The sequence below is a fragment of the Durio zibethinus genome, chromosome 13 (genome assembly GCF_047325235.1).
Source record: "Durio zibethinus cultivar Kanyao isolate XHJ-2024 chromosome 13, ASM4732523v1, whole genome shotgun sequence".
Taxonomy (NCBI): domain Eukaryota; kingdom Viridiplantae; phylum Streptophyta; class Magnoliopsida; order Malvales; family Malvaceae; genus Durio; species Durio zibethinus.
The window spans coordinates 659,510-686,711 of record NC_143174.1 but is presented as its reverse complement, the minus strand read 5'-3'; the positions used below and the strand labels follow the sequence as shown (position 1 = coordinate 686,711).

At 36.7% G+C, this 27,202-nt stretch overlaps 4 protein-coding genes across 14 annotated transcripts; 1 reads left to right on the top strand and 3 right to left on the bottom strand.

Moving 5' to 3' along the window:
• Positions 1 to 494: 494 nt before the first annotated feature.
• On the bottom strand, positions 495 to 3,791 carry LOC111303530 (ABC transporter F family member 1-like). Its single transcript, XM_022899863.2, has 6 exons — positions 3,669 to 3,791; positions 3,342 to 3,573; positions 2,814 to 2,887; positions 2,506 to 2,716; positions 2,173 to 2,407; positions 495 to 1,850 (listed from the first exon to the last, which is right to left on the bottom strand). Exons 2-6 carry the CDS (start codon positions 3,564 to 3,566, stop codon positions 793 to 795), a joined length of 1,803 nt encoding a protein of 600 aa, XP_022755598.2. The 5' UTR covers positions 3,567 to 3,573; positions 3,669 to 3,791; the 3' UTR covers positions 495 to 792.
• Positions 3,792 to 4,054: 263 nt separating this feature from the next.
• On the top strand, positions 4,055 to 7,118 carry LOC111303531 (uncharacterized). Of its 5 annotated transcripts, none has more exons than XM_022899865.2 (3): positions 4,086 to 4,191; positions 4,408 to 4,461; positions 6,551 to 7,118. In XM_022899865.2, the coding sequence occupies exon 3, from the start codon at positions 6,574 to 6,576 to the stop codon at positions 6,955 to 6,957; it is 384 nt and encodes a 127-aa protein (XP_022755600.2). In that variant the 5' UTR covers positions 4,086 to 4,191; positions 4,408 to 4,461; positions 6,551 to 6,573; the 3' UTR covers positions 6,958 to 7,118. The 5 variants fall into 5 exon arrangements, with proteins under 5 accessions (XP_022755599.2, XP_022755600.2, XP_089598662.1 ...); XM_089742536.1 differs by having other exon boundaries at positions 4,408 to 4,492; XM_022899864.2 differs by lacking the exon at positions 4,408 to 4,461 and having other exon boundaries at positions 4,055 to 4,191.
• A 3,383-nt stretch (positions 7,119 to 10,501) lies between these two features.
• On the bottom strand, positions 10,502 to 12,852 carry LOC111303526 (heavy metal-associated isoprenylated plant protein 3-like). Of its 6 annotated transcripts, none has more exons than XM_089742534.1 (6): positions 12,545 to 12,682; positions 12,296 to 12,428; positions 11,961 to 12,187; positions 11,654 to 11,747; positions 11,057 to 11,539; positions 10,502 to 10,813 (listed from the first exon to the last, which is right to left on the bottom strand). In XM_089742534.1, exons 1-5 carry the CDS (start codon positions 12,551 to 12,553, stop codon positions 11,094 to 11,096), a joined length of 909 nt encoding a protein of 302 aa, XP_089598660.1. In that variant the 5' UTR covers positions 12,554 to 12,682; the 3' UTR covers positions 10,502 to 10,813; positions 11,057 to 11,093. The 6 variants fall into 6 exon arrangements, with proteins under 6 accessions (XP_089598660.1, XP_089598661.1, XP_022755590.1 ...); XM_089742535.1 differs by having other exon boundaries at positions 11,077 to 11,539; XM_022899855.2 differs by lacking the exon at positions 12,545 to 12,682 and having other exon boundaries at positions 10,634 to 10,813; positions 12,296 to 12,470.
• A 5,118-nt stretch (positions 12,853 to 17,970) lies between these two features.
• LOC111303527 (heavy metal-associated isoprenylated plant protein 3-like) lies at positions 17,971 to 20,501 on the bottom strand. Of its 2 annotated transcripts, XM_022899859.2 has the most exons (5): positions 20,362 to 20,501; positions 20,136 to 20,247; positions 19,758 to 19,984; positions 18,570 to 18,663; positions 17,971 to 18,456 (listed from the first exon to the last, which is right to left on the bottom strand). In XM_022899859.2, the coding sequence occupies exons 1-5, from the start codon at positions 20,368 to 20,370 to the stop codon at positions 18,098 to 18,100; spliced, it is 801 nt and encodes a 266-aa protein (XP_022755594.1). In that variant the 5' UTR covers positions 20,371 to 20,501; the 3' UTR covers positions 17,971 to 18,097. The 2 variants fall into 2 exon arrangements, with proteins under 2 accessions (XP_022755594.1, XP_022755593.1); XM_022899858.2 differs by lacking the exon at positions 20,362 to 20,501 and having other exon boundaries at positions 20,136 to 20,280.
• Between the last annotated feature and the right edge of the window lie 6,701 nt (positions 20,502 to 27,202).

The following is a 27,202-nucleotide window of genomic DNA, read 5'->3' as shown; positions in this document are numbered from 1 at the left end:
GAAATGAGTGCCAAACTTTGATGCATCAGTCATTGGGAAAGATCTCACCTGAGCCTAATTAAGATTCTCAAACAATTTCCAAAATTTCTTATGGCGGATCCCCCAGTCTTAAAATTTTTGGGTGGTTCGGTTGATCTGTTATTGGGGATAATTGAGTTAATATTTTATGCAAAGAAAGCAGCACAGGCTGCTGCTCAAAATAACACACCTGGATGGAATACGTGTAGAAAGCACGAGATAGTACAAAGAAGAGATCAAGCCCACAGAATATTTGGGCAGGCCTCCCTAATGGGCAAGTATATAATCAAGCCCTAGTTGTTAAACTGACAACATCCGTCTAACGTTTGCATCATCAGCATAAGATAATGCTCCTCAAAACATATACTCCTCCCTGAAATATCCATGGTGCAACAGGTCGGAATGGAAAACAAATTGACAGCTATCATAAGACGTTGATTGAGTGATGAAAGGATAAAGCTCCTAAGCACCGGAAATTAAACAGAATAGATATTCATTCATCTTTAGGTTGAGACAAAGTCTCGCATATTTAAACCTAAAAACAAATATCGATAAATAATCCTTGGTGAGCAAAACCAAGGATAAAAGCAATGACAAGAAATACACACCTACTAACCCCAACAGAGGATAATGAAACCCAATGGCTTCAAATAATAACAGAGCCCTCATCACCTCTGCTGCTCTATAGATATTATCTTCAGTCCCACCACAGGAGAACACTCATCCCGGGTAATTACCATAAGTTGAAGTTATACTACTAATTAATGCTCTGCTTCAATCAGATAAACCAGCTTTACTCTTGAGATGCTCCTTGAAGTCCATAATGTCACCCTCCCACCGTGTTACAGTTTGATTTTCACACACCCATATCTCCTCTGCTACCTGGTTTATGAGCCTGAAATCATGACTAACAAGTACCAAGCCACCATCCCACTCATTCAATGCCTCAGCCAGTGAATCAATTGTCTCAATATCCAAATGGTTGGTAGGCTCATCCAGCAGCAGTAAATGGGGTTGTCTATATGCTAACCATGCAAAGATGACCCGACTCCTTTGTCCATCAGATAGATTCTTCATTGGCATCACTTGTGCTTTACCTGACAATCCAAACTTGCCAATTGCAGCTCTCATTTTCTCTTCCTCATTTCCAGGGTACTCTTTTATCATATACTGGAGAGCGGACATTTCCAAATCGAGTTTCTCGGCCAAGTGCTGGTGGAATTGTGCAATTCGCAGATGATTATGCCGTCGTACCATACCATCAATAGGAACCAAGTCCCCTGTCATCAGCTTCAGCAGTGTACTCTTCCCTGCACCATTAGGTCCTACCAGTGCTATCCTTGAGTCCAAGTCAACCCCAAAGTCCAGGTTCTTGTATATGAGATTATCAGGTGTATATCCAAATGTAACTTCCACAAACTGCAGTACTGGTGGAGGAAGTTTTCCAACATCAACAAATCGAAAGACCAGAACCTTGTCTCTCACTACCTTCTCTGTGAGTCCACCTCGCTCCATCTTTGCCAATGTCTTTTCTTTACTCTGGGCCTGCCGGGCCAGTTTGGCTGACCCATGACCAAAGCGAGCAATGTACTCCTTCATTGAAGCAATCTGTTCCTGCTCCCACTTGTACTGTTTCATCTGGTTCTCTTCCAATTCAGCACGAGTTTGGACATACTGATCATAATTGCCAGTATACAGCTTAAGTTTTTTGTTTTGCATGTGGATAATATTTGTACAGACTCCATTCAGGAAATCCTGGGAATGTGATACCACGACAAGGATACGATCAAATTTCTTCAAATTTTCTTCCAACCAGACACAAGCTTCTAAATCTGTTTCAAATTAAGACAATTGTAAATTACATCAGAGTTGAGAAGCATAGGGAAAAAGTTCACCATGTCAAACAGCTTTCAGATGTGAAACAGAAGAAAACCATATGATCAGTATCAATGAATCATCCCAGACCTATGTTACAATAGTTCCCTAACTTGGTCGTATTTCATTCTTACTAAGTGAACTCAAGAAGACTACCCCTATAAAACCATGTTTCGGGTAAGTAGCAATCTGCATTCCCGTTCCATGAACCAAATCAATCTGTGTTCCAGTTAACTTACCCAGACCGAGGATAAACAAAAGTAATCAATAAATACCTACCTAAATGATTGGTGGGCTCATCAAGCAACAGAATGGTGGGATTCATGAATAGAGCCCGTGCTAATGCAATCCTCATTCTCCAGCCACCAGAGAAATCTCGAGTTTTCTTCGCCTGCATCTTCTTGTTGAAACCAAGACCAAATAAAATTTCAGCGGCCCGTTTCTCAGCAGTTGATGCATCCATGGCATCTAATCGCTCATAGATACGTTCAAGTTGCTCTCCACCACCATCATCCTAAAACAAAATTTAATGTAAAAAGGAAAAAGGTTACAATGCATCCTTCTGAAGAGAACCCTCAAGCACGATTATGACACTTGGTTAGCTAAACAAACCTGTGCTGCCAAGGTTTCGGCTTCTTTCTCCAATCTCAACCTCTCCTCATCACAACTTATGACAGCCTCCAATGCAGACATGTCAGAAGCTTCAATCTCCCTTGTGAGATGATAGATATCCATGTGCTCTGGAATTGGAAGTTCACGCAATCCTATTGCAGTAAGCAGTGTCGATTTCCCACAACCATTTAATCCAAGCAAGCCATAGCGTCTGCAAAGATAATATGAAATAGACGGTGGTCTCATCAGATAACAGTCACAAAGGGGATTATGAATAGTCCCAAGCAATATAGGTAAGGTCAACAAACCTGCCATAGTTAAGCTCCAATATTGAATCAACAATAAGATCATGTCCATGGAAAGTAACTGATAAGGACTCTATCTGCAACAAAGCCAAAAAGCCAATTCACCATTAATATAAATTCTTACTCAATGACTCATCTTTAAGAAACATAAAGCTTCTTTTACCTCCAATAACAGAATCCATCAAAGATTCCAAAAATGTTGAACTAATTTGTTTATATTCATAAATGGAAAATCTCAGACAAATTCAACCCTTCCAATGTAGTTGGTGAAATGCCTGTTGCAAACGTAGCAAAAATTCTATCGCACTACGCTAAAACAAGCAGCTTTACAAAGGCAAAAATTGAACAGAACATTAAAAATATCCCTTCTTATTTCCTCAAACAGTTTAGAATAAAAACATAGAAAAAGACATCAACTTGCAAAGATATATATCCAAAAACGAATCAAATACTGACATTTTCACCAACAATCACTCGAAAATAACAAAACAATCACATTGAAGCTCACAAAGGAAGAATCTTTCAACTTACACGAATATCTCTCGAAAGAGGATGAGAGCAGAGAACGCCAGTACAGGTCCGATCGGATATCTGAAGCGCACTAACTCCATCGGAAACCTTATCCACTCCGTTTTCTACCGGAGCCGCCGCAGCGGCCGCCTTGGAAGATGCAGCAGCAGCGGCCTTCCCTCCTCTCTTCGCGGCGGCGGCCGCCTTCTTCTGCGCTGCCTTCTTCTTGCTCGCGTCCGACACCATCTTCAATCTTAACCATCACAACAGATCCAAAAAAGCAAAATTATTAATAAATAAATAAATAAAAGCTAAATCTAAAAAATCAATATCTCGATTAAGCGTTACCCAAGCGAAGATCAGAGAAGGTGAATCTAGGGTTTAGAGGTACGGAGTTTTGATGCTACTGTGTGTTGATTAAGAGAAACAAAGGTGTAAACTCCGAAAAAAAGGGTTGTGAAATGGAGAGATGCGAAAGGTGGGAGTTTCTAAGTATTTATAGGGAAGATGAAAAGAGGACGTGAAACGCGTACGGTGATATCGCCACAGAGTTCGTTTTTAAACGGACCTCAATTTGCCTCTCTAGCTTCCGTATCCGAATCTGACTTGTTAACTTGTATCTGTGTCTGTCTGTTCTTCAGTTAGGCAAAAGTCTATTCCAGTCAAACGTTGTCGTTTAAAGTTTTCAATTCCAGCACCTTTTTTTTTTGTTTGTTGGGCTTCGGAGCGGACATGTTTGGCCCGGTCCATTTCTCTGTTCTGTCTTTCAGTGGTCCGCAAAGACTACCTCTTTCTTGTATTTGCTAATTGCTGTCTCGGTGGAATAGATTTCTCTTAGGATTCCTGTCTTGCTTTGGGCTTCCCTTTTCTGGTAAGTCAAACTTTTTTGGGGGGTTTTGAAGTTATATCTATTTTGAGGTGATGTTCATTTCTCTGTTGACTGAATTTGTGTGTTTACATTTTTGTTAGAATGTAAAGTGTTTGATCAATTTCCTCACTGAAAATTGGACCTTGCTTTCTTTAAATTGTTTAACTGTCTAATTGTGGATTCATGGTAATTAAAGCGGTTTTTCTTTTTTTATCTCAGTATTCTAAATTTCGAATCTTTGGTCATTGTGGGATTATTAAATTGCTGCTAAAGGTAACATCAAAGTGGTGTTCTTTTTTATCTGGTAAAATCTTGAACTTGTATTTCTTTGTGGGGTTATTAGATTTCTGCTGAAGTGAAGCCTTTCTTTTTGAAGTTTAAGATAGTTTACATGAGGAAACTTCACTGAAAATCTAAAAGGTCAGTAATGGAGAAGTGAGAGATTAGGTTTAGATGGAAATTTGATGCTTTAGTTTTCGCATTTTGTGTTGTTTGTATTGTTCTGTCTTCTGCTATTTGGGAATGGTTATAAGTGTAGAACATTCAAAACCATTGTGGCATTGCATGGAAGGATTGAGCAATCACTGCTTTATATGAATCTTAATAAATACTTCGGACAAGCATGCACTTGTTTCTCTACACATTTTCTCTTCTTTCTGCAAATCAAACAAACTACTTAGAACCACCGTCATATTTTACTCTTTGTTAATTTGCTAGAATTATTGACACGTCATTGAGCTTCAAGAAGTTAAACGTGTTCTATATTCAGTAGTTGCTGTTTCTTCCTTGGGTGTTGATGGTTTCCTAAAATTTTCGACAATATGGTAGAATGTTAGTAAATAAGTATTGAAATGCTTACATGTATTTCACACTCCCTCTTTACTCTGTCATTTGAACTGTATGGTGAAGGTGAACTATTAGAGATAAAGATAGAATTTCAGTTGTATTTAATATAGTTTTCCGTCTGTGGTCTTCATCTATTAACCTGAGAATTTAGGCTAAAGTAGTCATGTTTAAAACAAAAGAATTGCATAAGGTCTAACCCCTACTAGATTTGGTGTCTGAGGAAGGAATGAAAATTAGGTGGCAAGCTGCTGATGGCATTGGAATTAGATAAATCAGGTGTTACAGAGACTATGAGGAAAGCTCATTGATCTGAGCTCTTGAAACAAGTTGATTAGACAAAGCAAGCATTCAAGGAATGGAGAAAGAGATTATCTGCAGGAATGTTAGGGTCACAGCTTAGGAAAAAGAAGTAAGGGTAGGATTTGATTAGCTTTATTGTTTGGTCAATGAGTGTATTTGAAAAGATTGGGCTTAGGTCTTTGAGGTTGAATGTATATGGGCCACTAACATTTCCAGCATTGGAAAACAAAGCCCAAAAATCAATAGCAAATTGATAATATCATTCACAAAAATGTTTCATTAAAAATTAAAACCTGAATCAAAATTTAAGGGCATATTTTTTCTTCCTACTCAAAAAAGAGATGCTGATACTAAATGAAGATGCACTCTTAGAGAGAAGGTTAAGGGCATAGTTTTATCCTACTAATTCATGAGGCAGCCAAATATATCAATTCTACTTTTAGACTCTTTATAAGTGAACCTGAGCCCAAAGTTTTGGATGGTAGGTGAGTTAACCCAAATTAAACATTGAAATATGATGCTAGTTAACATACAATATCATCTTGTAAGTAGCATATCTTAGAATGATGATTTATTATTAATGGAATTTTAAGTCTTTCCTGAATGACGTAGAGGATGGGAGTTTGAAGTATTTCTACTTGTGTATCAATAGGTACATCTTCCAATCTTCAGGTCTTTGTTACTATAAAGCTTCATTGTTCTAATCTTTTTCTACTTCTTCTAAGTACAGGGTAACCCCAATTCTCCTAATTCTTAGCATGGTCTTAAAGCCCTAAACCTCATAATTTTTCTGTTTCTCCAGCACGTTATCCTACCAGTTCAGGCTGATGGGACAACTTGTTGCAAAGTTTGATTACCTTTATCTGCTGCAACTGTAGTTTATGGTTGCCTTTGGTTTTTCTAATAACTTGGTTCTTTGATGTGCTGTTGGAATTATCCACTGTGTTATCTAATTTATGGCCATAAATGATGAAAGAACAGAATGGCTAAATTAGGTTATTAGCTGTTTTATTAATTACATATTCATTAACTTTAGAAATTTTGAATATGTTTTTACCGCCATAGTAGCATAAATATCAGTATTATGGTAGTCTTATGGGATATACTTCAGTTTCGCCTGCTAAAAAAAAATGAAGTGCTATGTCATGGTTACGTTCTGCTACAAAGTATAAACTGCAAAACCTGAAAACTGATTATGTTCTATTATGTTAAACAGAATGTTAGGGAGATCTCAAAAGGATGACAGTACTGAAGAGGTATGTGCTGAGGTTGTTCATATCACTTAAGTACATCACAGCAAATGTAGTAGACAGAAATAATGGACGGATAGTTGCCACAGCATCAACAGTGGAACATGCCATCAAAAACTCATTAGAGTGTGGCCGCTCTTGCAATACCAAGGCAGCAAACGTTGTTGGAGAAGTGTTGGCTATGCGACTTAAAGTGGAGGGTCTTGAGCAAGGACAGGGTCGAGGGATTCATGTTGATGTAAACAAGGAAATTGAGAAGAAAGGCTTTAAGAACAGGACCAAGGTTTGGTCCGTCGTCAGCGCCCTTAAGAACAATGGAGTTAAGGTCATACTTGAAGATAATGAAGATAATCCATCCCGGCCAAGTTACTGATATCGTAATATCTTCACTTTTCTTGTTTGACACAGTTCAAAGAAAAGAAACAAAGGCCAGTCGAAGATATCTTATGCATGTATCATGTATGCACTGATGTTCATAAATAATTCATTTTGCTGACCATCCCATTTCATAAATCATCTGCATCCTTATGCTTACATGGCACCAAACATGCCCTTCTGATGCAACAGATAACTAGGGGCGGCGTGATTAGGCGTGATTATCTCACTTAAAATCTTCCAATATCTCTTTCATTTATGTTTGGCAGCTAGGAGGGTAATTATGCCTTGTTGTACCTGTCAAGCATAGTCCTGGTGATATTGTAACATGCTATTGTCAAGGGGACAATGAATCCACACTCTGGGACCATATCTAATATCCCCACTAGAAGTTTCAATTTTTTTGGCAATCAAGAAGAAAAAACGTGATTGAATCATTTTGGAGAAGAAAAACTTTGTTCCTGAAGTACGTGTATCAAAATGTTATCTAAGTTGAGATTTCTGAAGTAACTGAATAGATTGTGATTTGCTAAACTCCTAACAGTCTATAAGATTCAAACCTTATCGACATTGTCAACAGTCTTTGACATTTCGGCATTTTTAGAAGACTTTATCTTGATCTCGTTGGCCATAAATTCACCTCACTTTCAAGAGGGGGCTCCTGTCCCCGCAGTCACGGTGGGTTTTGCACCTTTCCAGGCTTCCACGACCATGTTTCCCACGATGCTCCTTTGACAGAAAGTAAGGTTTGAAGATTCTACAACACAGGCCACACTCCAAGATAAAAAATGAGAAAAAAAGACCTAAACCCTTTCTTTGGTCTAAAACTCATGATTATACATGCTTTCTTTGCACGCTGTGGAGTAAATATTTGTTTCCTAAGCCTATCTTTTCAAACTTTCAGTGACCAACATATCATGGAAGGACTTTTCATAGGCAATGGTGGGATGGAAATTAGGAAATAAAGGCAAAATATATGCTTTGGAAAATTCCGCCACCTAAAACAAAAAAAGCATCTTTCATTGCATTACTTTCCAAAACATGACTCCAACACATCATGGAACAAGTTATTTGTTTACATACACATCAATCAATCTTAGCTCAATAATTCATAATCTAATAATGACAATTTCATTTAATAACTTGAGCGAGCGTATTATTGCTCTGAACATAGTCCAAAGCAAATCAACCTCGTAAAAAAGTTTCGAATCATCATGACCAACGGATTCTTCCACGTAATATACCGAAGGAGTTTGTACCGATGAATATATACTAGTATATGCAGGGAGACTCTACCTCGGGAATAAAGCAAAAATCCATCAGAATAATAAATAGTATTATTAATTTTGAATTTATCAAAAGTTATATTGTATAAAGTAAGGTCTTAGTCATTAATTTTATAAGCTTGCTATATATATCAAAATTAAATTATCAAAAATAAAGAACATTTAACATTTTTTTCTTTATTTTGTTATCTCTTTTCTCTCTTTCTTGTCTTGGGCAAAATTCTATATATACTCATCAAAAGCGAATCCTTTTTCTTTTTCTTTAATCCAGTTTTTGATATAGTCTACTTCTACTCACATGGGATTGAGCATTGAGCTCATGCAAAGATCACATCCTTCAAAAGGATTCAAAAGACCACTTTGATCACATGGATATTTGGAATCTTAGTAAATTTGTTTTTCTTATTGTCATGTTGCAAGGAATTAAGAACACCGTTCATTCATCCATTAAACTAAATCATTCTTTTCTTTTCTTTACATTGTTAAAGAATCTTAATCAGAAAGTTGGACGTAGACAAGTGTTTTATACATAATCCCATTTTCTTGCTAGTCAACATAAATGAGATCGCATTTTATTGGTAGGTAGGTTGAATAATCCTTCATTTTATAAAAGCTCTATTTTTGTTTTCTTTCTTTTCTAGCTGGCACATGTCACTTTCCTCTTGATTGGCAAATAAAGAAAATTTGAATTACTACTAGCAACACTATAGTTTTGAAAAGATTAGACTCTTACCAAAAATTTGATATTGAAAAGTGTTTTTGGTGTTGTTTGTGTCTTTGCGTGCTACATTTTCCCACCCTTGCTGGAAGGTTCCCCTTAATTTTACAAAGCGATCAGACAAAGGGGAATGTGGGATTGGTCGCATGGTTGTGCTGTTGCATGAATGGGACATTGAGGCATCATAATGATGGGATTCATGTACATGCACACAACCCACATCATGATTTTACAGGTGCACATGCAAAAGAGATAAGAGGGTTTTTGTTTTTTGGCTTGGGGAAAAAGGGTTAAGTCTACACGACACTGAATCATGAAGTTTCATTGAAAAGGAATATGTTCGCACCAGGAAACTATTTGGAAACTGGAAACAATGAGGGAATAGGAGTGTATATCAATGGCAAAAATGTAGTTTTCTTTATGGTCCAAAGAAAAAAAAATCAAGGATTTGTCTAATAAGTTAATAGGTATGAAGCTTAATATTGCCAAGCAAACATTTGATTAAAGAAGAAAAAAACTACATGCTAATCTTGATCTTGTCTTTCCCATATTTTCTACTATTTACTGGTTTTTTTATTTAGATAATTTAGATACTAATATCTAACAGTATCCAATCGTGCCAAAGCTTACAACAAGGTGACGGCAACATCCAACATGAAACATTGCCTTCTTGCACACTGCCCTGCTGGCTGTTGTGTCCCTTTTACTAATTAAGGTGTAAAAACTCCAGCACGGGGACTGGGAAGAGCCTGTGTACATTCCAGGAAATGCTGCATTGCTCATCCAGTCTTGGTAACAGGACAAAAACAAAGCCTTTTCCTATTTCCTAACCAGGACAGCCACAAAATTGGTTAACTAATGTCTTCAGGCTCACGACACCTAATAACGACATACAAAAAGTTAAGCATACATCACAGGTTCATAGGCCAATTTTGTGGAATAATTTGGTAGGTCCCGTCCTATGATTCAAACTCTTTTCCATGCTATTTATTCTGTGGACCCAGAAGAAACTCCGTAGGCAACGTGGAGGGTCTGCTGATTCATTTCCTATGTAATCACTTTCCAACCATTTGCTGAAACCATAGTGGGCAAAGCTTTGCACTTGCACATTCACGGAATCATGCAAAATTCATTCTCTCATGGTTTCCAACTTTGAGTTTGAGACCTTTCCTTTTACATTTACTATCCTCGAAAGATCAAAATTGCTCAATCCTGACGTTTCTCATTTGTATAACTCCTATACGTCCTATATAGTAGTATTATTCTTAGCAATATTCCCATATGGCTGCACATTTCATGGAAAATGAAAATAATACTTCACCTGATTTGGCAACTTACACGTAGATTTATTGCTATAGTTTGCCATTACTTCACAATTTTGATATCAGATATATGTATACTAACCAATCAAGTTCAGTCAAATTATAGAAATAGGGTAAAATTCAATCTGAAGCTGTTATGATCAAAGAAGAGAGCCTCAAACACCGAGTGCAAACTGCAAACCAGAAAAGTTTATTTGTTAAACACATTGAATGGGGTGACGGGTAGGTGTGTTATGACTAGATTTTATTTAAAAACAAAGAATCTTTCCAGGTCATGGATGCATTCAAATATATAATTTCTAATAAAAAAGTTTTCTCTTCCCTCCCCTTTTATCCTTTGGGGTTAGATAGAAATAAAACAGTAGTGAATATGACTTGCATTGTGCTAATGTCCAGCTCTAAGTGGTTATACATCATACAAGAGTAAATCCCACCCTCCTTGGTCATTGTTCTTCGTATGTATTGTGTCCTGTGAGCTTTCCCTTTAGTGTCTCACTCGAAGTAGAATTCCCAGCTGCAAATTAAAACCTGACAAATCCCACAAACCCCCCATCACAAATAAAAATAAACACATTGGCCACATAGCAAAAAACCACTAATTCACATTAAAAATGCCAACATTCAATTTTTTTAACAACAAATAACAAGATCAAAACCCTTAGAATCCAACATATATAAAACCCAAATGCGCTTTTGGAGCTCCAAGTTTAACCCAAAATTTTGCCTTGCAAAGTAAACTTTCTATATTTCTTATTCACAGCTTCCATTTACCTTAACCTAAAAACAGATACCTGAAACCCATTTCTCCTCACAAAATGGCACAAGCAGTAGGATTCTCATCATTGAACATCTGGTCCGGTTGATGAACAGGAACCGGGTAACCCGGCACGTACCCGGGGTAAGCATGCCACTGCGGGTGCCCGTGACCATACCCATAACCTGGGTGCTCGTATCCGGGAAAACCCGGCATGTATCCAGGGTAAACAGGAATGTATCCAAATTCGGATGGAACCATAGACTCCATCCTGTTCCCTTCCATGTTACCACCTTCACCACCATTGCCACCTTTGTTCTTCTTCCCGCCGCCGCCATTCTTGCCACCCTCTTTGTTCCCATCTTTCTCTTTCTTAGGTGGCACAATCTCAACATCCTTCTTGAGTTTGTCCTTCAAAGCCTCAGCCAAGGCCTTAACATCCATGGTCCCCTTAACTGTTACCAACTCCTTCGGCTTGTCTACTTTCAACTCATGCACTCCTGTAAAGCCGTCAAAAATTAAAAAAGTCAGAAACTACAACAAGATTTCAACGCCGTTTGAGTAAGGTAACAGTAAAAATCTATGCTATCTAAAGGCAATTATAAAGCCACCACCTTTGGTCTCAGAGACAATTTTGTGAATCTTATCAACGCATCCCTGGCACTGGCATTTCAGTTGAACCTTCAAATCCGCCGTCGTCAACGGGGCCTGAACAAAGATAATAAATAATAAGCTTTTATTAAATTATTCCAAATAGAAAAGATGAAAAAAAATAGTTTTTTACTTAAAACAACAAGAAAGGAAGCAATAAATTTTGGGCAGATATGTTGATTGGAAAGCACTTCAAAAGCAACATGCAAAAACAGTTAGTTGACTGTCGGAAAGAAATTAAAATTTGAGAGTGAGAAATGAAAATTTTACATCTTTGGGTTTTTTATCCGGTTTATTATCAGAATCCTGGTTTTTCTCTTTGTCAGGTTTTTTCTCTGTTTTCTCTTCTTTGTTATCATCTTTCTTTGGTTGAGGAGAAATGAGATCAACTTTCTTCTTGGTTTCCTTCACGAGTTTCTCTTTAACAGCTGTCGGTTCCACAGCTCCTATCACTGTCACTTTGTTTGAGCTGCTCTCTATTGTTACCGTCTCCACGCCTGCAAATAAAGGAAAACAACGACAGAGCTAAACAGAGTAAACAACAAAGGCTGAAAATGCTTAAAAAATCTGTGGAAAAAATGAAACCAAAAAAAAAAAGATTATACCTTCGAGTTTATGAATGCATTTGAGGATTTGGGAGGCACAACCGTCACAAAGACAATAAACTTTCAGAACAACGGCTGAGGAAACCCCTTCGTTCTTTTCTCCATCCCCTTCTTTCTTGTTTCTATTCTTTTTCTGCAACATAGACGAAGAACAACCCATATATATATATATATATATATCATATATTAGCAACCAAAAATAAAACAAAAAAGAGACAGAGAAATAGGGGAGAGTATTTGCTAACTGACCTTTCCCATTGTGAGCCAAAATCCGTAAAGTTAATTGGCTTTGTGATGAGTGGAACTAGGAGGAAATATAAATGAGTAGAGTCGGGGTGTTTATAGAGGAGATGGCAAAGTAAAGTGAAGTGCTGATGGCAATGGATGATGCATGTATAGATGCGTGGATGGTTTAAACGCGTGTAATGGGGGGCGGCTTGACTAAGGTAATGGTCCAACTTCTAAGCAAAGAGTGGGGTACTAATGTGGTGGGGTTTAAAGGGGAAGAGGGGGGGGGGGGGGGGAGATTGGAGGTTCTTGGCTGTTTCTATCTGTCCATTATGCAGAGCAGATGGTTCTCACGCCTTATTACTCCACTACCATCACAACCACCTAACTCAAGGCACTTAAGTTCTCTTGGACAGTACTGTACCCTTCATTTTTATTTTTTTTCTCTTTAATTTTAATACAATAGTTTCATAGAACCACTCTTGCTCTTGCCCCGAAAATCCCAGTGAAATTCATATTATTTGAGTAGCTAAGAAACTTGGCTTAAAATTAAGAGGGAGCATGGCCCATGACCATGAGCAAAGAATTTTTTAGGCAAATGGTGGCCTTGATTTTTGTGGAAACCCACCCAACTCCCAACTTTAAGTTTTCTGGGCTCATTGGCCCAACAGGAACCAAACCCAGGCCTGGAAAGTTAATTGAGCAATTTGAGTAAAGACTGTGCTTCACATTTTTAAGGAGCACTATTAAATTGTTGGCAAAGCCCATTTGGGTACAGCTATTTGGGTCTCTCATTGTCTTGTCATCATGAGCAGTGGATGAAGAAGTAACGATAGAATCAGATGCCTTCAAGTTCAACGTGTGAGGAAGCCAGGTGGGAAACTACTACAACTATATTAATTAACTTGGAAGTTGGAACTAAAACTCTTTTTATAGTACTTTCTCTGTTTTTGATTTACTCTGGATCAAACTAAAATTCTATGAATCCTTATGTAATCCAATGATAAAAATGGCATTTTTTCTTTTAGTTTTTGAACTGTTATAGTGACACTTATTTAGCTGAACGTCAGTGAGTCTTCGAATTCCCATGTTGATAAATTATGCTTTGGATTACCTTAAACAAGTTGACTCCATAGTCTTAGTTTATTAAGCTTGCTATTTCTTCTATAAATGGCCAAAGATGATTAGACCGACACACAAGAAAATTCATGCTTATCATGATGCTCCTTTGACCCAAGGTAAGCCCAAAATTAAAATTCAACCGGACAGGTCACACCCCAAGATAAAAAATAAGAAAAAAAAAAGTTGAGCTAAACCCTACCAACATACAATTGAAGGACATTTCTCAGGCAATGGTGGGATGGAATTTAGGAAAAAAGGGTAAAAGATAAGCTTTGGAAAATTCCACCACCAAAGCAAAAAAAAGCATCTTTCGTTGCATTACTTTCCAAAACATGATTCCGACACATCATGGAACAAGTTGTTTGTTTACTATACACATCAATCAATCTTAGCTCAATAATTCATAATCTAATAATAACAATTTCATTTTAATAAGTTGAGTGAGCAATTATTGCTCTGAACATAGTCCCAAACAAGTAAAGCCCGTCAAAAAGTTTCTTGAATCATCATGACCAATGGATTCTTCCACGTAATATAATATACCAAAGGAGTTTGTATCGATGAATATATACTAGTATATGCAGGCAGACTCCACCTCGGGAATAAAGTAAAAATGCATCAGGATAATAAATAGTAATATTAATTTTGAATTTATCAAAAGTTATATTGTATAAAGGTCTTAGCCATTTGCTATATATCTCAAAATAAAAGTATCAAAAATAAAGAAAGTTAAACATTTTTGTTCTTTATTTTTTTTATCTCTTTTCTCTCTTCCTTATGTCTTGGGCAAAATTTCATATATACTCATCAAAAACAAAGCTTTTTTTTTCTTTAATCCACTTTTTGATATAGTCTACTTGTACTCACATGGGATTGAGCTCATGCAATGATCACATCCTTCAAAAGGATTCAAAAGACCCCTTTGATCACATGGATATTTGGAATATTATAGTAATTTTGTTTTTCTTATTGTCATGTTGAGATTGCAAGGAATCAAGAACACCCTCCATTCATCCATTAAATTAAATCACTCTTTTCTTTTCTTTACGTTGTTAAAGAATCTTATTCAGAAAGTTGGAAGTAGACAAGTGTTTTATACATAATCCCACTTTCTCGCTAGTCAACATTTATTCATTTTTCAAATGAGGTTGGATTTTTTTGGAAGATAGGTTGAATAATCCTTCATTTTATAAAGCTCTATTTTTGTTTTATTTCTTTTCTACTAACAGGCTGACACATGTTACTTTCCTCCTGATTAGCAAACTAAGAAAATCTGGAATTACTATTAGCAACACTATAGTTTTGAAAAGATTAGATTCTTACCAAAATTTGATATTGACAAGTGTTATTGGTGTTGTTTGTGACTTTGTATACTGCTAGTTCCCCTTAATTTCACAAAGGGATCAGACAAAGGTAAATGGGAGATTGAGAGCATGGTTGTGCTGCTGCATGCATAGGACATTGAACCATCATCATGATGGAATTCATGTACTTGCGCACAACCCACGTCATGATTTTACAGGTGCACATGCAAAATAGGTTAGGGGCTTTTTGCTTTTTGGCTTGAGGAAAAAGGGTCAAGTCCACGTTACACTGCATGATGAGTTCCATTGAAAATGATTATGTTCGCACAAGGAAACTACTTGGAAAACGGAAACATTGACTAAAGTAATAGGAGTATATATCAATGGCAAAAATGTAGTCCTTTTTATAGTCCAAAGAAAAAAGAAATCAAGGATTTTTCTAATGAAGCTCAATATTGCCAAGCAAACATTTGATTAAAGAAAAAAAACTACTTGCTCATCCTGATCCTGTCTTTACCATATTTCCCATTTACTGATTTTTTTATTTAGATAATTTAGTTAGTAATATTTAACAGTATCCAATTGTGCCAAAGCTTACAACAAGTTTGACGGCAACATCCAACATGAAGCATTGCCTTTTTGCACACTACCCTGGTGGCTGGTGTGTCCCTTTTACTAAGGTGTAAAAACTTCAGCACGGGGACTGGGAAGAGCCTGTGTACATTCCTGGAAATGCTGCATTGCTCATCCTGTCTTGATAATCGGACAAAAACAAAGCCTTTTGCTATTTCCTAACCAGGAAAGCAACAAAATTGGCTAACCAATGTCTTCAGGCTCAGGACACCTAATAGCGACATACAAAAAGTCACGGCGTATATCACAGGTTCATAGGCCAATTTCGTGGAATAATTTGGTAGGTGATTCATTTGCCTGAGTCATCACTTACCAACCTTTTGCTGAAACCATAGTGGGCAAAGCTTTGCACTTGCACATTCACAGAATCATTCAAAGTACATTTCTCTCATGGTTTCCTACTTTGAGACCTTTCCTTTTACATTTAGTATACTTGAAAGATCAAAATTGCTCAATCCTGACGTTTCTCATTTGTATAACTCCTATACATCCTATATAGCAGTATTATTCTTAGCAATTTTCCCATATGGCTGCACAGTTCATGGAAAATGAAAATAATACTTCACCTGATTTGGCAACTTACACGTAGATTTATTGTTATAATTTGTTGCTACTTTAGAATTTTGATATCAGATATATGTATACTCACCAATCAAGTTTCAGTCAGATTATAGAAACAGGGTATAAATTCTATCTGAAACTTTTATGATAAAAGAAGTCAGCCTCATGAGGCTGCAAACACTGAGTGCAAACTACAAACCAGAAAAGTTTAATTGGTAAACACATTGAATGTGGTGATAGGTAGGCATTGGTGATGGTAAAAAAGTACAGTAAAAAATGAAGAATGTGCATTGATTTTACCGATTTCAACAGAATCTGTTTGAAAGACAACTTTTCTTTACTTAATATAAATCAATTGGTTGATGTTAGCGTTGAATATGGCTTGCTCAATTTCTTGGACGCCTACTTGGGTTATAATTATATTAAGATAATAAAAGAAGATGAGTAAAAAAATAGTCTTTATAACAAAATTAAGGTTTGTACTGTTACAAGGTAATGCCTTTGAATTGAAAAATGCAAGAGCAATTTACTAAAGGCTGGTTAATAAGATCTTTAAAAATATAGAGATGTATATGGAATAGTGAAAAGCAAAGCCCGACCAAACACTTAAAATATCTGAAGGAGGCTTTCAATACCCTAAGCAAATACAACATGAGTCTAAACTTGAGCAAATGCGATATGATGTTACATCGGGTAACTTTCTTGATTATATGATCAATAAAAAAGAAATAAAAGCAAACCTTGAAAAGGTATAAGCTATTTTGGACATGAAAACATCGATCACAATTACAGAGGTGTAAAGATTAATTGAGAGAATAGCTGCCTTAAACAGATTCATATTTAGGTCAATAGAACGATGCATATCATTTTTCAAAATCTTCTAGAACTAGTGTTAACAAGCATTTGAAGAGCTAAAATAGTTTATTTCCTCCCTTCTTATTCTCTCTAAGCCAAGATCTAATGAGGTATTATATTTATACATGGCTACAACCGATCAAGATATCAACTCAGTATTAGTCAAGAAAAAAGAAAAAAAGAAGAGATTGGTGTATTTTGTTAGTAAAGTGTTAACAAGGTTGGGAATAAACTATGTTAAAATAGAAAATTTGACTTATACAAAAATCACATCAATCGAGATCATACTTTTAAGCTCACACAATTAATATTTTGATTGACTCTTGTTGGTATCCTAAACCATTTTGATGTCTAAAACATTGGACTCTTACTTACACCCATCAAATAAGGTAACTCAAATTTAAGGTTTTTTTGTTCTAAATCAAGACTTTTATTAATATAAAATAGACGTTTACAACAGAAGAAAACTGTAGCTAAGGTGTCCACCTAACATATAGCCAACATATGGAATAAAAGTATGATACAAACTAAATTAGAATAGATAAAGCACAGAAATTCAATCACATTACATCTGAGAAATTGATAGAACATCGACTGTGAAAACAATTAAAAAAAAATAGAGACCCATTGGATTACAAATTCCTTATACCATTAGAACAAATTGCAAGGTTGGTAAATTTTACTATCAAAGTGTCCCGTTTGGAAACATAAGAAGCATCCAAAATACTAAAAAAGTTATAAAAAATTATCTGGAGGGACTAACCCATAAATGATTGGGAGAGAGTGAGAGGAAAAAGGGCACGGTTAGCTTGGGATCAGGGGAGCGAGAAAGACTAATCCAACGTCAAGAAGATGTTTAGTTGGCTACTACATAGGCGTCGAAAAGGATTGGGAGAGATTGAGAGGAAGGGGCACCATAGTGTATTTTTTTGTGGGATGGTAAAGACAGGGATTGAGAGAGAAACAATAAAATGAAAAAAAAATTAAGGTTTTATAGGTTAAATATATTAAGGTAACATAATAAATTACTAATTAAAATATTACAAATAAAAATATAAAAGTTAGATTACATTCGAAAACTATTCACTCGAGTCGAGAATTAAAATTTTTGAACTTTAGAGCTTGACTCAAAAATGATCGAACCAAATTCAAATTTTATCCTAATTGAATTCGAATAATTTGGAAGTATTGATATGTCATTTATATCTCTAATGCTATTAGCACTAGCATTAACCTTATTTCCACCCTCTCCACCACCATTGCCACCTTTGTTCTTCTTCTTGTTGTTGTTGTCGCCATTCTTGCCACCCTCATTGTTGCCATCTTTCTTTTTCTTAGGTGGCACAATCTCAACATTCTTGAGTTTGTCCTTCAAAGCATCAGCCAAGGCCTTAACATCCATAGTCCCCTTAACTGTTATCAGCTCTTTCTCCTTGTCTATTTTGAAGCCATGCACTCCTGTAAAGCCATCAAAAATTTAAAAAGTCAAAAACTAAAACAAGATTTCAACGCCGTTGGAGTAAGGGAACAATAAAAATCTATGCTAGCTAATGCAATGATAAAGTCAATACCTTTGGTTTTATCGACAATTTTGCTAATCTTATCAATGCATCCCTGGCATTGGCATTTCAGCTGCACCTTCAAATCGACTGTCATCACCGAGGCCTAAACAATGATAATAAATAACCAACTTAAATTAAATTATTTCAAATAGAAAAAAATTAAAAAATAATATATTTTTTTTTACTTAAATTACGAAAACTTACACACAACCTGTGAAGTATTATTCATTTTGATCCAAAGATTTTATGATTTTATCTTACAAAAAATACCTCACAAATTTAAATTTAAATCTAAACTTATATATCATAACAAAATTTTAAATAATCATAACGTAGACCCGTATCCAACCTGTTAAATATTATTCATTTTGACTTGAATGTTTCATTATTTTATCTCACAAAAAACATCTTACAAATTTTTAGATTTAGATCTCTATATATATATATATATATATCATAATAAAACTTTAGATTATCGCGTTAAACTAATAACCTGACTTTGATACCATTTGTGAATACATACATCCAACTTTTAAAGTATTATCCATTCTGATATGAAGGTCTCATAGTTTATCTCATAAAAAGTACCTTACAAATTTAAATTTAAGTCTCTACATATATATTATAACAGATCATCAAAGCATCTCAATATGAAATTGGGTTATTATAAACTCTCATATTAAAGTTTTACATTTATGTTAAACTCAATACAAAAACACACAAATTCACCGAATTATATCAAATATTTGATAAGCCCAACACAAAGCATACACTGATCACAAGATCACACCAAAATTAAAATTTTAAAAGTGATTCTCATCGTGTAACATTTAACTCCTACAAAATTCAAAAAGTGATTTTCACAATACAACACTTAACTCCCATATAATTGAAGACTATACTAATATTATATGTAAAAACCAACACTGAACCTATGAAATATTATCTATTGTAATCTAAAAATTTTATAATTTTATATCATAAAAAAATTTCATAAATTTGAATTTAAATTTCAAACTCATATATATCGTGTCATAACTCTAGATAATCCCGATTCGGGTGTCACGTAAACAACAAAAAGGAAGCAATAAATTTTAGACAGATACGTTGATTTGAAAGCACTTCAAAACCAACATGCAAAAACAGTTATTTGACTGCCGGAAAGATTAAAATTTGAGAATGAAATGAAAATTTTACCTCTTTGGGTTTTTTGTCCCGTTTATTATCAGAATCCTTGTTTTTCTCTTTGTCAGGTTTTTTCTCTGTTTTCTCTTTTTTGTTATCATCTTTCTTTGGTTGAGGAGAAATGAGGTCAACTTTTTTCTTGGTTTTCTTCACGAGTTTCTCTTTAATGGCTGTCGGTTCCACAGCTCCTATCACTGTCACTTTTTTTGAGCTGCTCTCTATAATTACCGTCTCCACGCCTGCAAAAGAAGGAAAACGACAGAGCAATACAGAGTAAATAACAAAAGCTGAAAATGATCGAAAAATCTGAGAAAAAAATGAAGAAAAAAAAAAAAGAGGAAAGACCAAGTAACAAAAAAGGAAATCTTAAACCTAAAAAAATGATTATACCTTCGAGTTTATCCATGCTGAGGATTTGGGAGATACAATCTTTACAAAGACAATAAACTTTCAGAACAACCGTTAAGGAACCCTTTTTCTTGTTTTCTCCATCCTTTCCATTCTTTTTCGGCAACATAGACAAAGAACAACCCATATATATATATCATATATTAGCAACCAAAAATAAAACAAAAAAAAAAGACAGAGAAATAGGGGAGAGTATTTGCTAACTGACCTTTCCCATTGTGAGCGAAAATCCGTAATGCTAATTTGTTTTGTGATGAGTGGAACTAGGCGTAAATGAATGAGTAAAGCAGCTGGGGTATTTATAGAGGGGAGATGGACGGTGGATGGTGGATGGTGGATGGTGGATGGTGGATGATGGACGATGGATGATATGTGTATAGATGAATGGATGGTTTAAACGTGTCAAATGGGGCGGCTTGACTAGAGGAAGGGGTTAACTTTTAAGCCAAGAGTGGCGTACTAATGTGGTGGGGTTAAAAAAGGTACACAATGAAGAAAAATGGGGGAGATTGAAGGTTCTTGGCTGCTTCTTTCTATCATGTAAAGTTGGTTCTCACGAGTCATTACCCAACTACCGTCACCACGACCTACCTCAAAGGTACTTAGGCACTCTGGGACACTATTGCAACCTTCATTTTTTTTCCTCTTTAACTTAATACCATAGTTTAATAAAACCACTCTTGCCTTCAAAATCCCAGTGAAATTCATTATTTTTTTTGTTTTTAGTTTCAAAGAGATAGAACCTTACAATGAGAAGAGGAGAGAGGCTGAGATCGAACCTCAACTTATATCTTTTTAAAGCTTACTTGGCTTAGTGGCCTAGCAGCTGAAGATATTATTTGAGTAGCTAAGAAACGTGGCCTAAAATTAAGAGGGAGCATGGCCCATGACCATGAGCATTGAGTTTTTTAGGCAAATGGTGACCTTGATTTTTGTGGAAACCCACCCAACTCCCAACTTTTAGTATTCTGGACTCATTGGCCCAATAGGAACCTAACCCAGGCCTGGAAAGTTATTGAGCAATTTGTGTAAAGACTGGGCTCCAGATTTTTAAGTAGTGCTATTAAATTGTTGGCAAAGCCCATATAGGGCCAGCTATTTAGGTCTTTCATTGTCTTGTCATCACATATTTAGCTGAAGGTCGGTGAGTCTTTGAATTCCCATGCTGGTAGGTTCACTCTATAGTCTTTGTTTATTAAACTTGCTATTTCTTCTATAAATGGCTAAAGATGACTAGACCGACACTCAAAAAAATCATGCATAATGGCGTCTAATTCAAAATTTGCAGCAACCCAGAGTGGAAAACATCAAGTATATGTTAGGAAAATGGGATCCAGTCCCATGTAAGTGGTTTTGGACCAAGTAAAGGCCATGGGCCTTGATCTTTTATTTTACACAGAGCCCTAGCTACTTAATAAAAAAAGAGGTGGGGTTGTTTTGTGTGTGTGTCGAAAACCAAGCAGAGAAAGAAGAAAAGCCAGGAAAAGCAGAGAGAGAAAAAGGAGAAGGGAGAGTTGGTTGAACGGAAGTCGATCCGTGGTCCGATTGAGTTGGAACCTTGTCAGGAGGTTTATGATTCAGAGTTTTACATTCTGAACGGTGAAGATCGGGTTTGAAGCTCTCTAGGAACAAATTCAGGGTGTATTTGTTGAGTCACTTATTTGGTGAGATTTCTCCAATTGTTTTTCTAGTTGTTGATTAGCTCTAGTTTTAGCTAGAGAAGAACTTTGTATAACTATTATTTGATAGTGAAGATTTTTCTGACGGCCCGTGGTTTTTTTCCCTCTACACTAGAGGGTTTTCCACGTAAATCTTGGTGTGCTTTATTTTTCCTGCGCATTTGATTATTGATTGTTGTCTATTGCTTCTGTATTGTTGTGATTATTGCTTCAGGCGCAACAAGTGGTATCAGAGCGAGGGTTATTTTGAGACATTGATACAGAAGCAACCCAGGATAGAAGTAAATTCTGTTTGAGATCATGGAAGGTGATACAGGTTCCATGATAAAATTGACAGCATCAAATTATTCAATTTGGAAGCCTATGATGGAGGATCATCTATACTGCAAAGATTTGTATGAGCCAGTATTGGGTGATTCGGCTAAACCAGCAGATATGAAAGATGAAAGCTGGAAGAAGCTAGGTAGAAAGACGCTGGCTACAATCAGAAAATGGGTTGATATCAGCATGTTTCATCATGTAGCGCAGGAGTCAGATGCTCACATTGTTTGGGAAAAATTGGCAGCATTGTATGAGAGAAAAACAGGTATGAATAAAGTTATGCTTGTTAAAAAAATTGCAACTTTACAGTACAGGGATGGACGATCTGTTACAGAGCACTTGAGTGATTTTCAAGATATATTTAATCGGATGACTACTATGGAACTTAAGATGGATGATGAAATGAAGGCATTATTTCTTTTGGGTTCATTGCCAGACAGCTGGAATACTCTAGTTGTGACTGTTCTTAATTCAGCTCCTGATTATAAGGTGACATTAGAGATGGTAAAAGACAGTATGCTTAATGAAGAAGCGAGGCGAAAAGATGTAGACCCTGGGAATCAAGCTCTGGTCACAGAGAACAGGGGTAGAAACATCGACAGAAGTCAGGACTCAAAAGGCCGTGGTAAGTCTAAACATAGATCCAAGTCTAAAGGTAAAGTGAAGTGTTTCCATTGTGGTAAGGCGGGTCATATAAAACGAAATTGTAGAATCTTGAAGCAAGAGCGAAAAGATGAGAAAGGCAAGAGTTCAGATGATGGCAATGTTGCAGCAGTGAATTCAGATAGTGATTCAGTTACTTTGATTTGTACACATGGTGATTGTAATCATGTTAGTGATCCCGGCATTGAGTGGATAGTTGACACAGGAGCGGCATATCATTGTGTTCCTAAGAGAGAGTTGTTTACAACTTACAAAGCAGGAGACTTTGGTTGTACCAAGATGGGAAACAAGAGTGTGTCGCAGATTGTTGGGATTGGTGATATTGGTGTACAAACCAGTACAGGCTGCATGTTGACTTTAAGGGATGTCAGACACATTCCAGATATGAGAATGAACTTGCTTGCTATTAATGTCCTTGATAAGGAGGGATATGAAAGCCGACAAAAGAATGGACAGTGGAAGCTTCTCAAAGGATCTATGGTAGTTGCAAAGGGAAAACTATGCTGCACAATGTATAAGACATGGATGCAATTGAACGGTAACCAGGTAAATACCGTTGAAAATGATGCTTCAGCAAACTTGTGGCACAGGAGGCTGGCACACATGAGTGAAAAAGGGTTACAGGTTTTGGCAAGGCACTCTCTCATTCCCTTGACCAAAGGTATGTCTCTCGATTCATGTGATTATTGTTTGTTTGGTAAGCATCATAGAGTTTCTTTTCGTAAAAGTTCTCAGAGAAAAGAAAATATATTGGAATTAATTTATTCTGACGTATGTGGTCCCATTGAGGTTGAGTCATTAGGTGGTAGCAGATATTTTGTTACTTTTATTGATGATGCTTCACGTAAGACTTGGGTGTATATGTTGAAATATAAAAGTCAGGTACTGCAGTATTTTCAAAAATTTCATGCCATGGTTGAAAGGATGACAGGGTTACCCTTAAAGTGTATTCGAACTGATAATGGTGGGGAATACACATCTAAAAGCTTTGAAGAGTATTGCTCAAAGCATGGGATCAGGCATGAGAGGACAGAACCTGGAACACCGCAGCATAATGGTATAGCTGAAAGAATGAATCGCACCATTGTGGAAAAAGTCAGATGTATGTTGAGGATGGCAAAATTACCAAAGCCATTCTGGGGTGAAGCAGTCAACACAGCTTGTTATTTACTTAACAGGTCACCATCAGTTCCTTTGGGCTTTGACATTCCAGAAAGAGTGTGGACAGGAAAAGATGCTTCATACTCTCACTTAAAAGTTTTTGGGTGTAAAGTATTCATGCATGTACCAAAAGAGCAGAGGTCAAAGCTTGATAGTAAAGCTACACAGTGTGTGTTTGTAGGATATGGTGATGAGGAATTTGGCTACAGGGTATGGGATCCAGTAAAGAGAAAGACAGTCAGAAGCAGAGATGTGGTCTTTCATGAAAAAGAAACCATAGCAGATCTTGAGAAAAATGAGAAGACTACACGAGTTACTGTTGAGTGTGATGTTTCAACACCGACAGGGATTTCACAGGAAAGAGCCACAGATGGTGAAAATGAGCTAGAAACAGAACTTGGGGATATGGATGAGCCAGCTACAGTTGGTGATGAGCCAGATGCTATTAGTTTTGAGCAGGGGGAGCAATCCTCTCTACCTGAGAGTGTTGAGCAGGGGGAGCTACCTTCAGCATCAAGTGATGTAGAGTCTCAGCCCAGGAGATCTACTAGAGAGCGCAGGCCATCTACCAGGTATTCAAGTTCAGATTTTATTTTAGTTACCAGTGAAGGGGAGCCAGAAAGCTTTCAAGATGTGCAGGCTACTCCGGATAGAGAGCACTGGTTAAAAGCAATGAAAGAAGAGATGGAGTCATTGCGAAAGAATGGTACTTATGATCTTGTTAAACTTCCAACAGGAAAGAGGCCATTAAAGAATAAATGGGTGTTCAAGTTGAAAAAGGATGGTGACAAACTAGTGAGGTACAAAGCTCGATTAGTAGTAAAAGGTTTTTCTCAGAAACCAGGCATCGATTTTGATGAGATTTTTGCTCCAGTTGTAAAAATGAGTTCTATTCGAGTGGTACTGGGATTGACAGCTAGTTTGAATCTTGAACTTGAGCAACTTGATGTTAAAACTGCATTTTTGCATGGTGATTTGCAGGAGGACATTTATATGAATCAGCCTGAGGGTTTTGAAGTGAAAGGGAAAGAGCACTTAGTTTGCAAATTGAAGAAAAGCTTGTATGGCTTGAAACAAGCTCCACGACAGTGGTACAAGAAGTTTGATTCTTTTATGGTGAGTCATAGCTATAAAAGAACAGCAGCGGATTCTTGTGTGTATGTTAAACAATTCCCTAATGGTAACTTCATTATCCTATTATTATATGTTGATGATATGTTGATTGTAGGACAAGATGCTAGTATAGTTTGCAGGTTGAAAGAACAATTGTCTAAGTCTTTTGATATGAAAGATTTAGGTCCAGCAAAGCAGATTCTTGGTATGGACATTATCCGGGATAGGAGAGCTGGAAAGCTGTGGTTGTCACAGGAAAAGTATGTTGAACGAGTGCTTGGTAGATTCAACATGTAACATGCTAAATCAGTTAGCAGTTCACTTGCCAACCATTTTCACCTAAGTAAGAAATCTTGTCCAGTGTCTAAGGAAGAGCAACTAGCTATGTCTAGTATTCCTTATTCTTCTGCAATCGGTTCTTTAATGTATCTTATGGTTTGTACAAGGCCTGACATTGCTCATGCAGTTGGTGTAGTGAGCAGATTTCTTTCTAATCCAGGAAAGGTTCACTGGGAAGCAGTGAAATGGATTTTTAGATATTTGAGGGGTACCTCAAAAATGTGCTTGACTTATGGAGTTTCACAACCAGTTCTAGAAGGGTTTACTGATGCTGACATGGCAGGCGATCTTGATGGTAGGAAATCTACTTCAGGGTATTTGTTTACTTTTGCAGGAGGAGCTGTATCTTGGCAGTCTAAGTTGCAGAAGTGTGTTGCTTTGTCAACTACAGAGGCTGAGTATATTGCAGCAACTGAAGCATGTAAAGAAATGCTTTGGATGAAACGTTTTCTTCTTGAATTAGGGTTGAATCAGAAAGAGTATGTGGTATTTTGTGATAGCCAGAGTGCTTTAGATTTGAGTAAGAATACCATGTACCATGCTAGAACAAAGCACATTGATGTTAGATATCATTGGTTACGTTCAGTGATTGAAGAACAGCAGATGCTATTGAAGAAAGTCCATACTGATAAAAATGTGGCAGATATGTTGACTAAGATACTTCCCAGGGAAAAGCTTGAGCTTTGTAGTAACTTGGCCGGAATGAGTTCCCTGGCCAAGGTAAGTTCCAAATGAAACTGCTATGGTGATGAATCTCCTCCTAATGGGGCTGGAGGGGGAGATTGTTAGGAAAATGGGATCCAGTCCCATGTAAGTGGTTTTGGACCAAGTAAAGGCCATGGGCCTTGATCTTTTATTTTACACAGAGCCCTAGCTACTTAATAAAAAAAGAGGTGGGGTTGTTTTGTGTGTGTGTCGAAAACCAAGCAGAGAAAGAAGAAAAGCCAGGAAAAGCAGAGAGAGAAAAAGGAGAAGGGAGAGTTGGTTGAACGGAAGTCGATCCGTGGTCCGATTGAGTTGGAACCTTGTCAGGAGGTTTATGATTCAGAGTTTTACATTCTGAACGGTGAAGATCGGGTTTGAAGCTCTCTAGGAACAAATCCAGGGTGTATTTGTTGAGTCACTTATTTGGTGAGATTTCTCTAATTGTTTTTCTAGTTGTTGATTAGCTCTAGTTTTAGCTAGAGAAGAACTTTGTATAACTATTATTTGATAGTGAAGATTTTTCTGGCTGCCCGTGGTTTTTTTCCCTCTACACTGGAGGGTTTTCCACGTAAATCTTGGTGTGCTTTATTTTTCCTGCGCATTTGATTATTGATTGTTGTCTATTGCTTCTGTATTGTTGTGATTATTGCTTCAGGCGCAACAGTATAGTGGCCTCATTTGATGGATTGATCCGATCTTAGGAAGAATAAGTAAACAAGAAAGGTTGTTGTCAATGGGCCGCTGCAAAATTGAACTTGCAAAAAAAAGTGTTATCCTTTTCAAAAGGAGCATTTTCAAACTGATGTAAACTAAATTAAGCAAATTGGAACAGAAGCCATTTGTGGACCAGAAAAATATCGCTAGCCTAGCTAATTGGCTTTGTCATTGTCATGTTTTTGTATAGTTGAAACTTTAACGGTTCCTATACATGCCATCTTGTATGACTTGGATTTTTAACACATCTATTCCTATATAATCTTCCAAATACCTGAAACCCGGTTGGTTCCCGGGATTCATCCAAGGCCCATGAAATTTGTCATCCATGAAAACTTCCTCTAGTCTGAGACC

Excerpts from the sequence above, each read along its gene's own strand:
- LOC111303526 (XM_022899855.2), bottom strand. The coding sequence starts at position 12,455 with ATGGGTTGTTCTTCGTCTATGTTGCAGAAAAAGAATAGAAACAAGAAA. Across the intron at positions 11,748-11,960 it reads CGGATAAAAAACCCAAAGAT|GCCCCGTTGACGACGGCGGA; the intron begins GTAAAATTTTCA and ends ATCTTTGTTCAG. Across the intron at positions 11,540-11,653 it reads AATTGTCTCTGAGACCAAAG|GAGTGCATGAGTTGAAAGTA; the intron begins GTGGTGGCTTTA and ends ACGGCTTTACAG.
- LOC111303531 (XM_022899864.2), top strand. The coding sequence starts at position 6,574 with ATGACAGTACTGAAGAGGTATGTGCTGAGGTTGTTCATATCACTTAAG.
- LOC111303527 (XM_022899858.2), bottom strand. The coding sequence starts at position 20,280 with ATGGGTTGTTCTTTGTCTATGTTGCCGAAAAAGAATGGAAAGGATGGA. Across the intron at positions 19,985-20,135 it reads CAGCATGGATAAACTCGAAG|GCGTGGAGACGGTAATTATA; the intron begins GTATAATCATTT and ends CTTCTTTTGCAG. Across the intron at positions 18,664-19,757 it reads GGGACAAAAAACCCAAAGAG|GCCTCGGTGATGACAGTCGA; the intron begins GTAAAATTTTCA and ends ATCATTGTTTAG.
- LOC111303530 (XM_022899863.2), bottom strand. The coding sequence starts at position 3,566 with ATGGTGTCGGACGCGAGCAAGAAGAAGGCAGCGCAGAAGAAGGCGGCC. Across the intron at positions 2,888-3,341 it reads CTCTTTCGAGAGATATTCGT|ATAGAGTCCTTATCAGTTAC; the intron begins GTAAGTTGAAAG and ends GCTTTGTTGCAG. Across the intron at positions 1,851-2,172 it reads TGAGCCCACCAATCATTTAG|ATTTAGAAGCTTGTGTCTGG; the intron begins GTAGGTATTTAT and ends AATTTGAAACAG.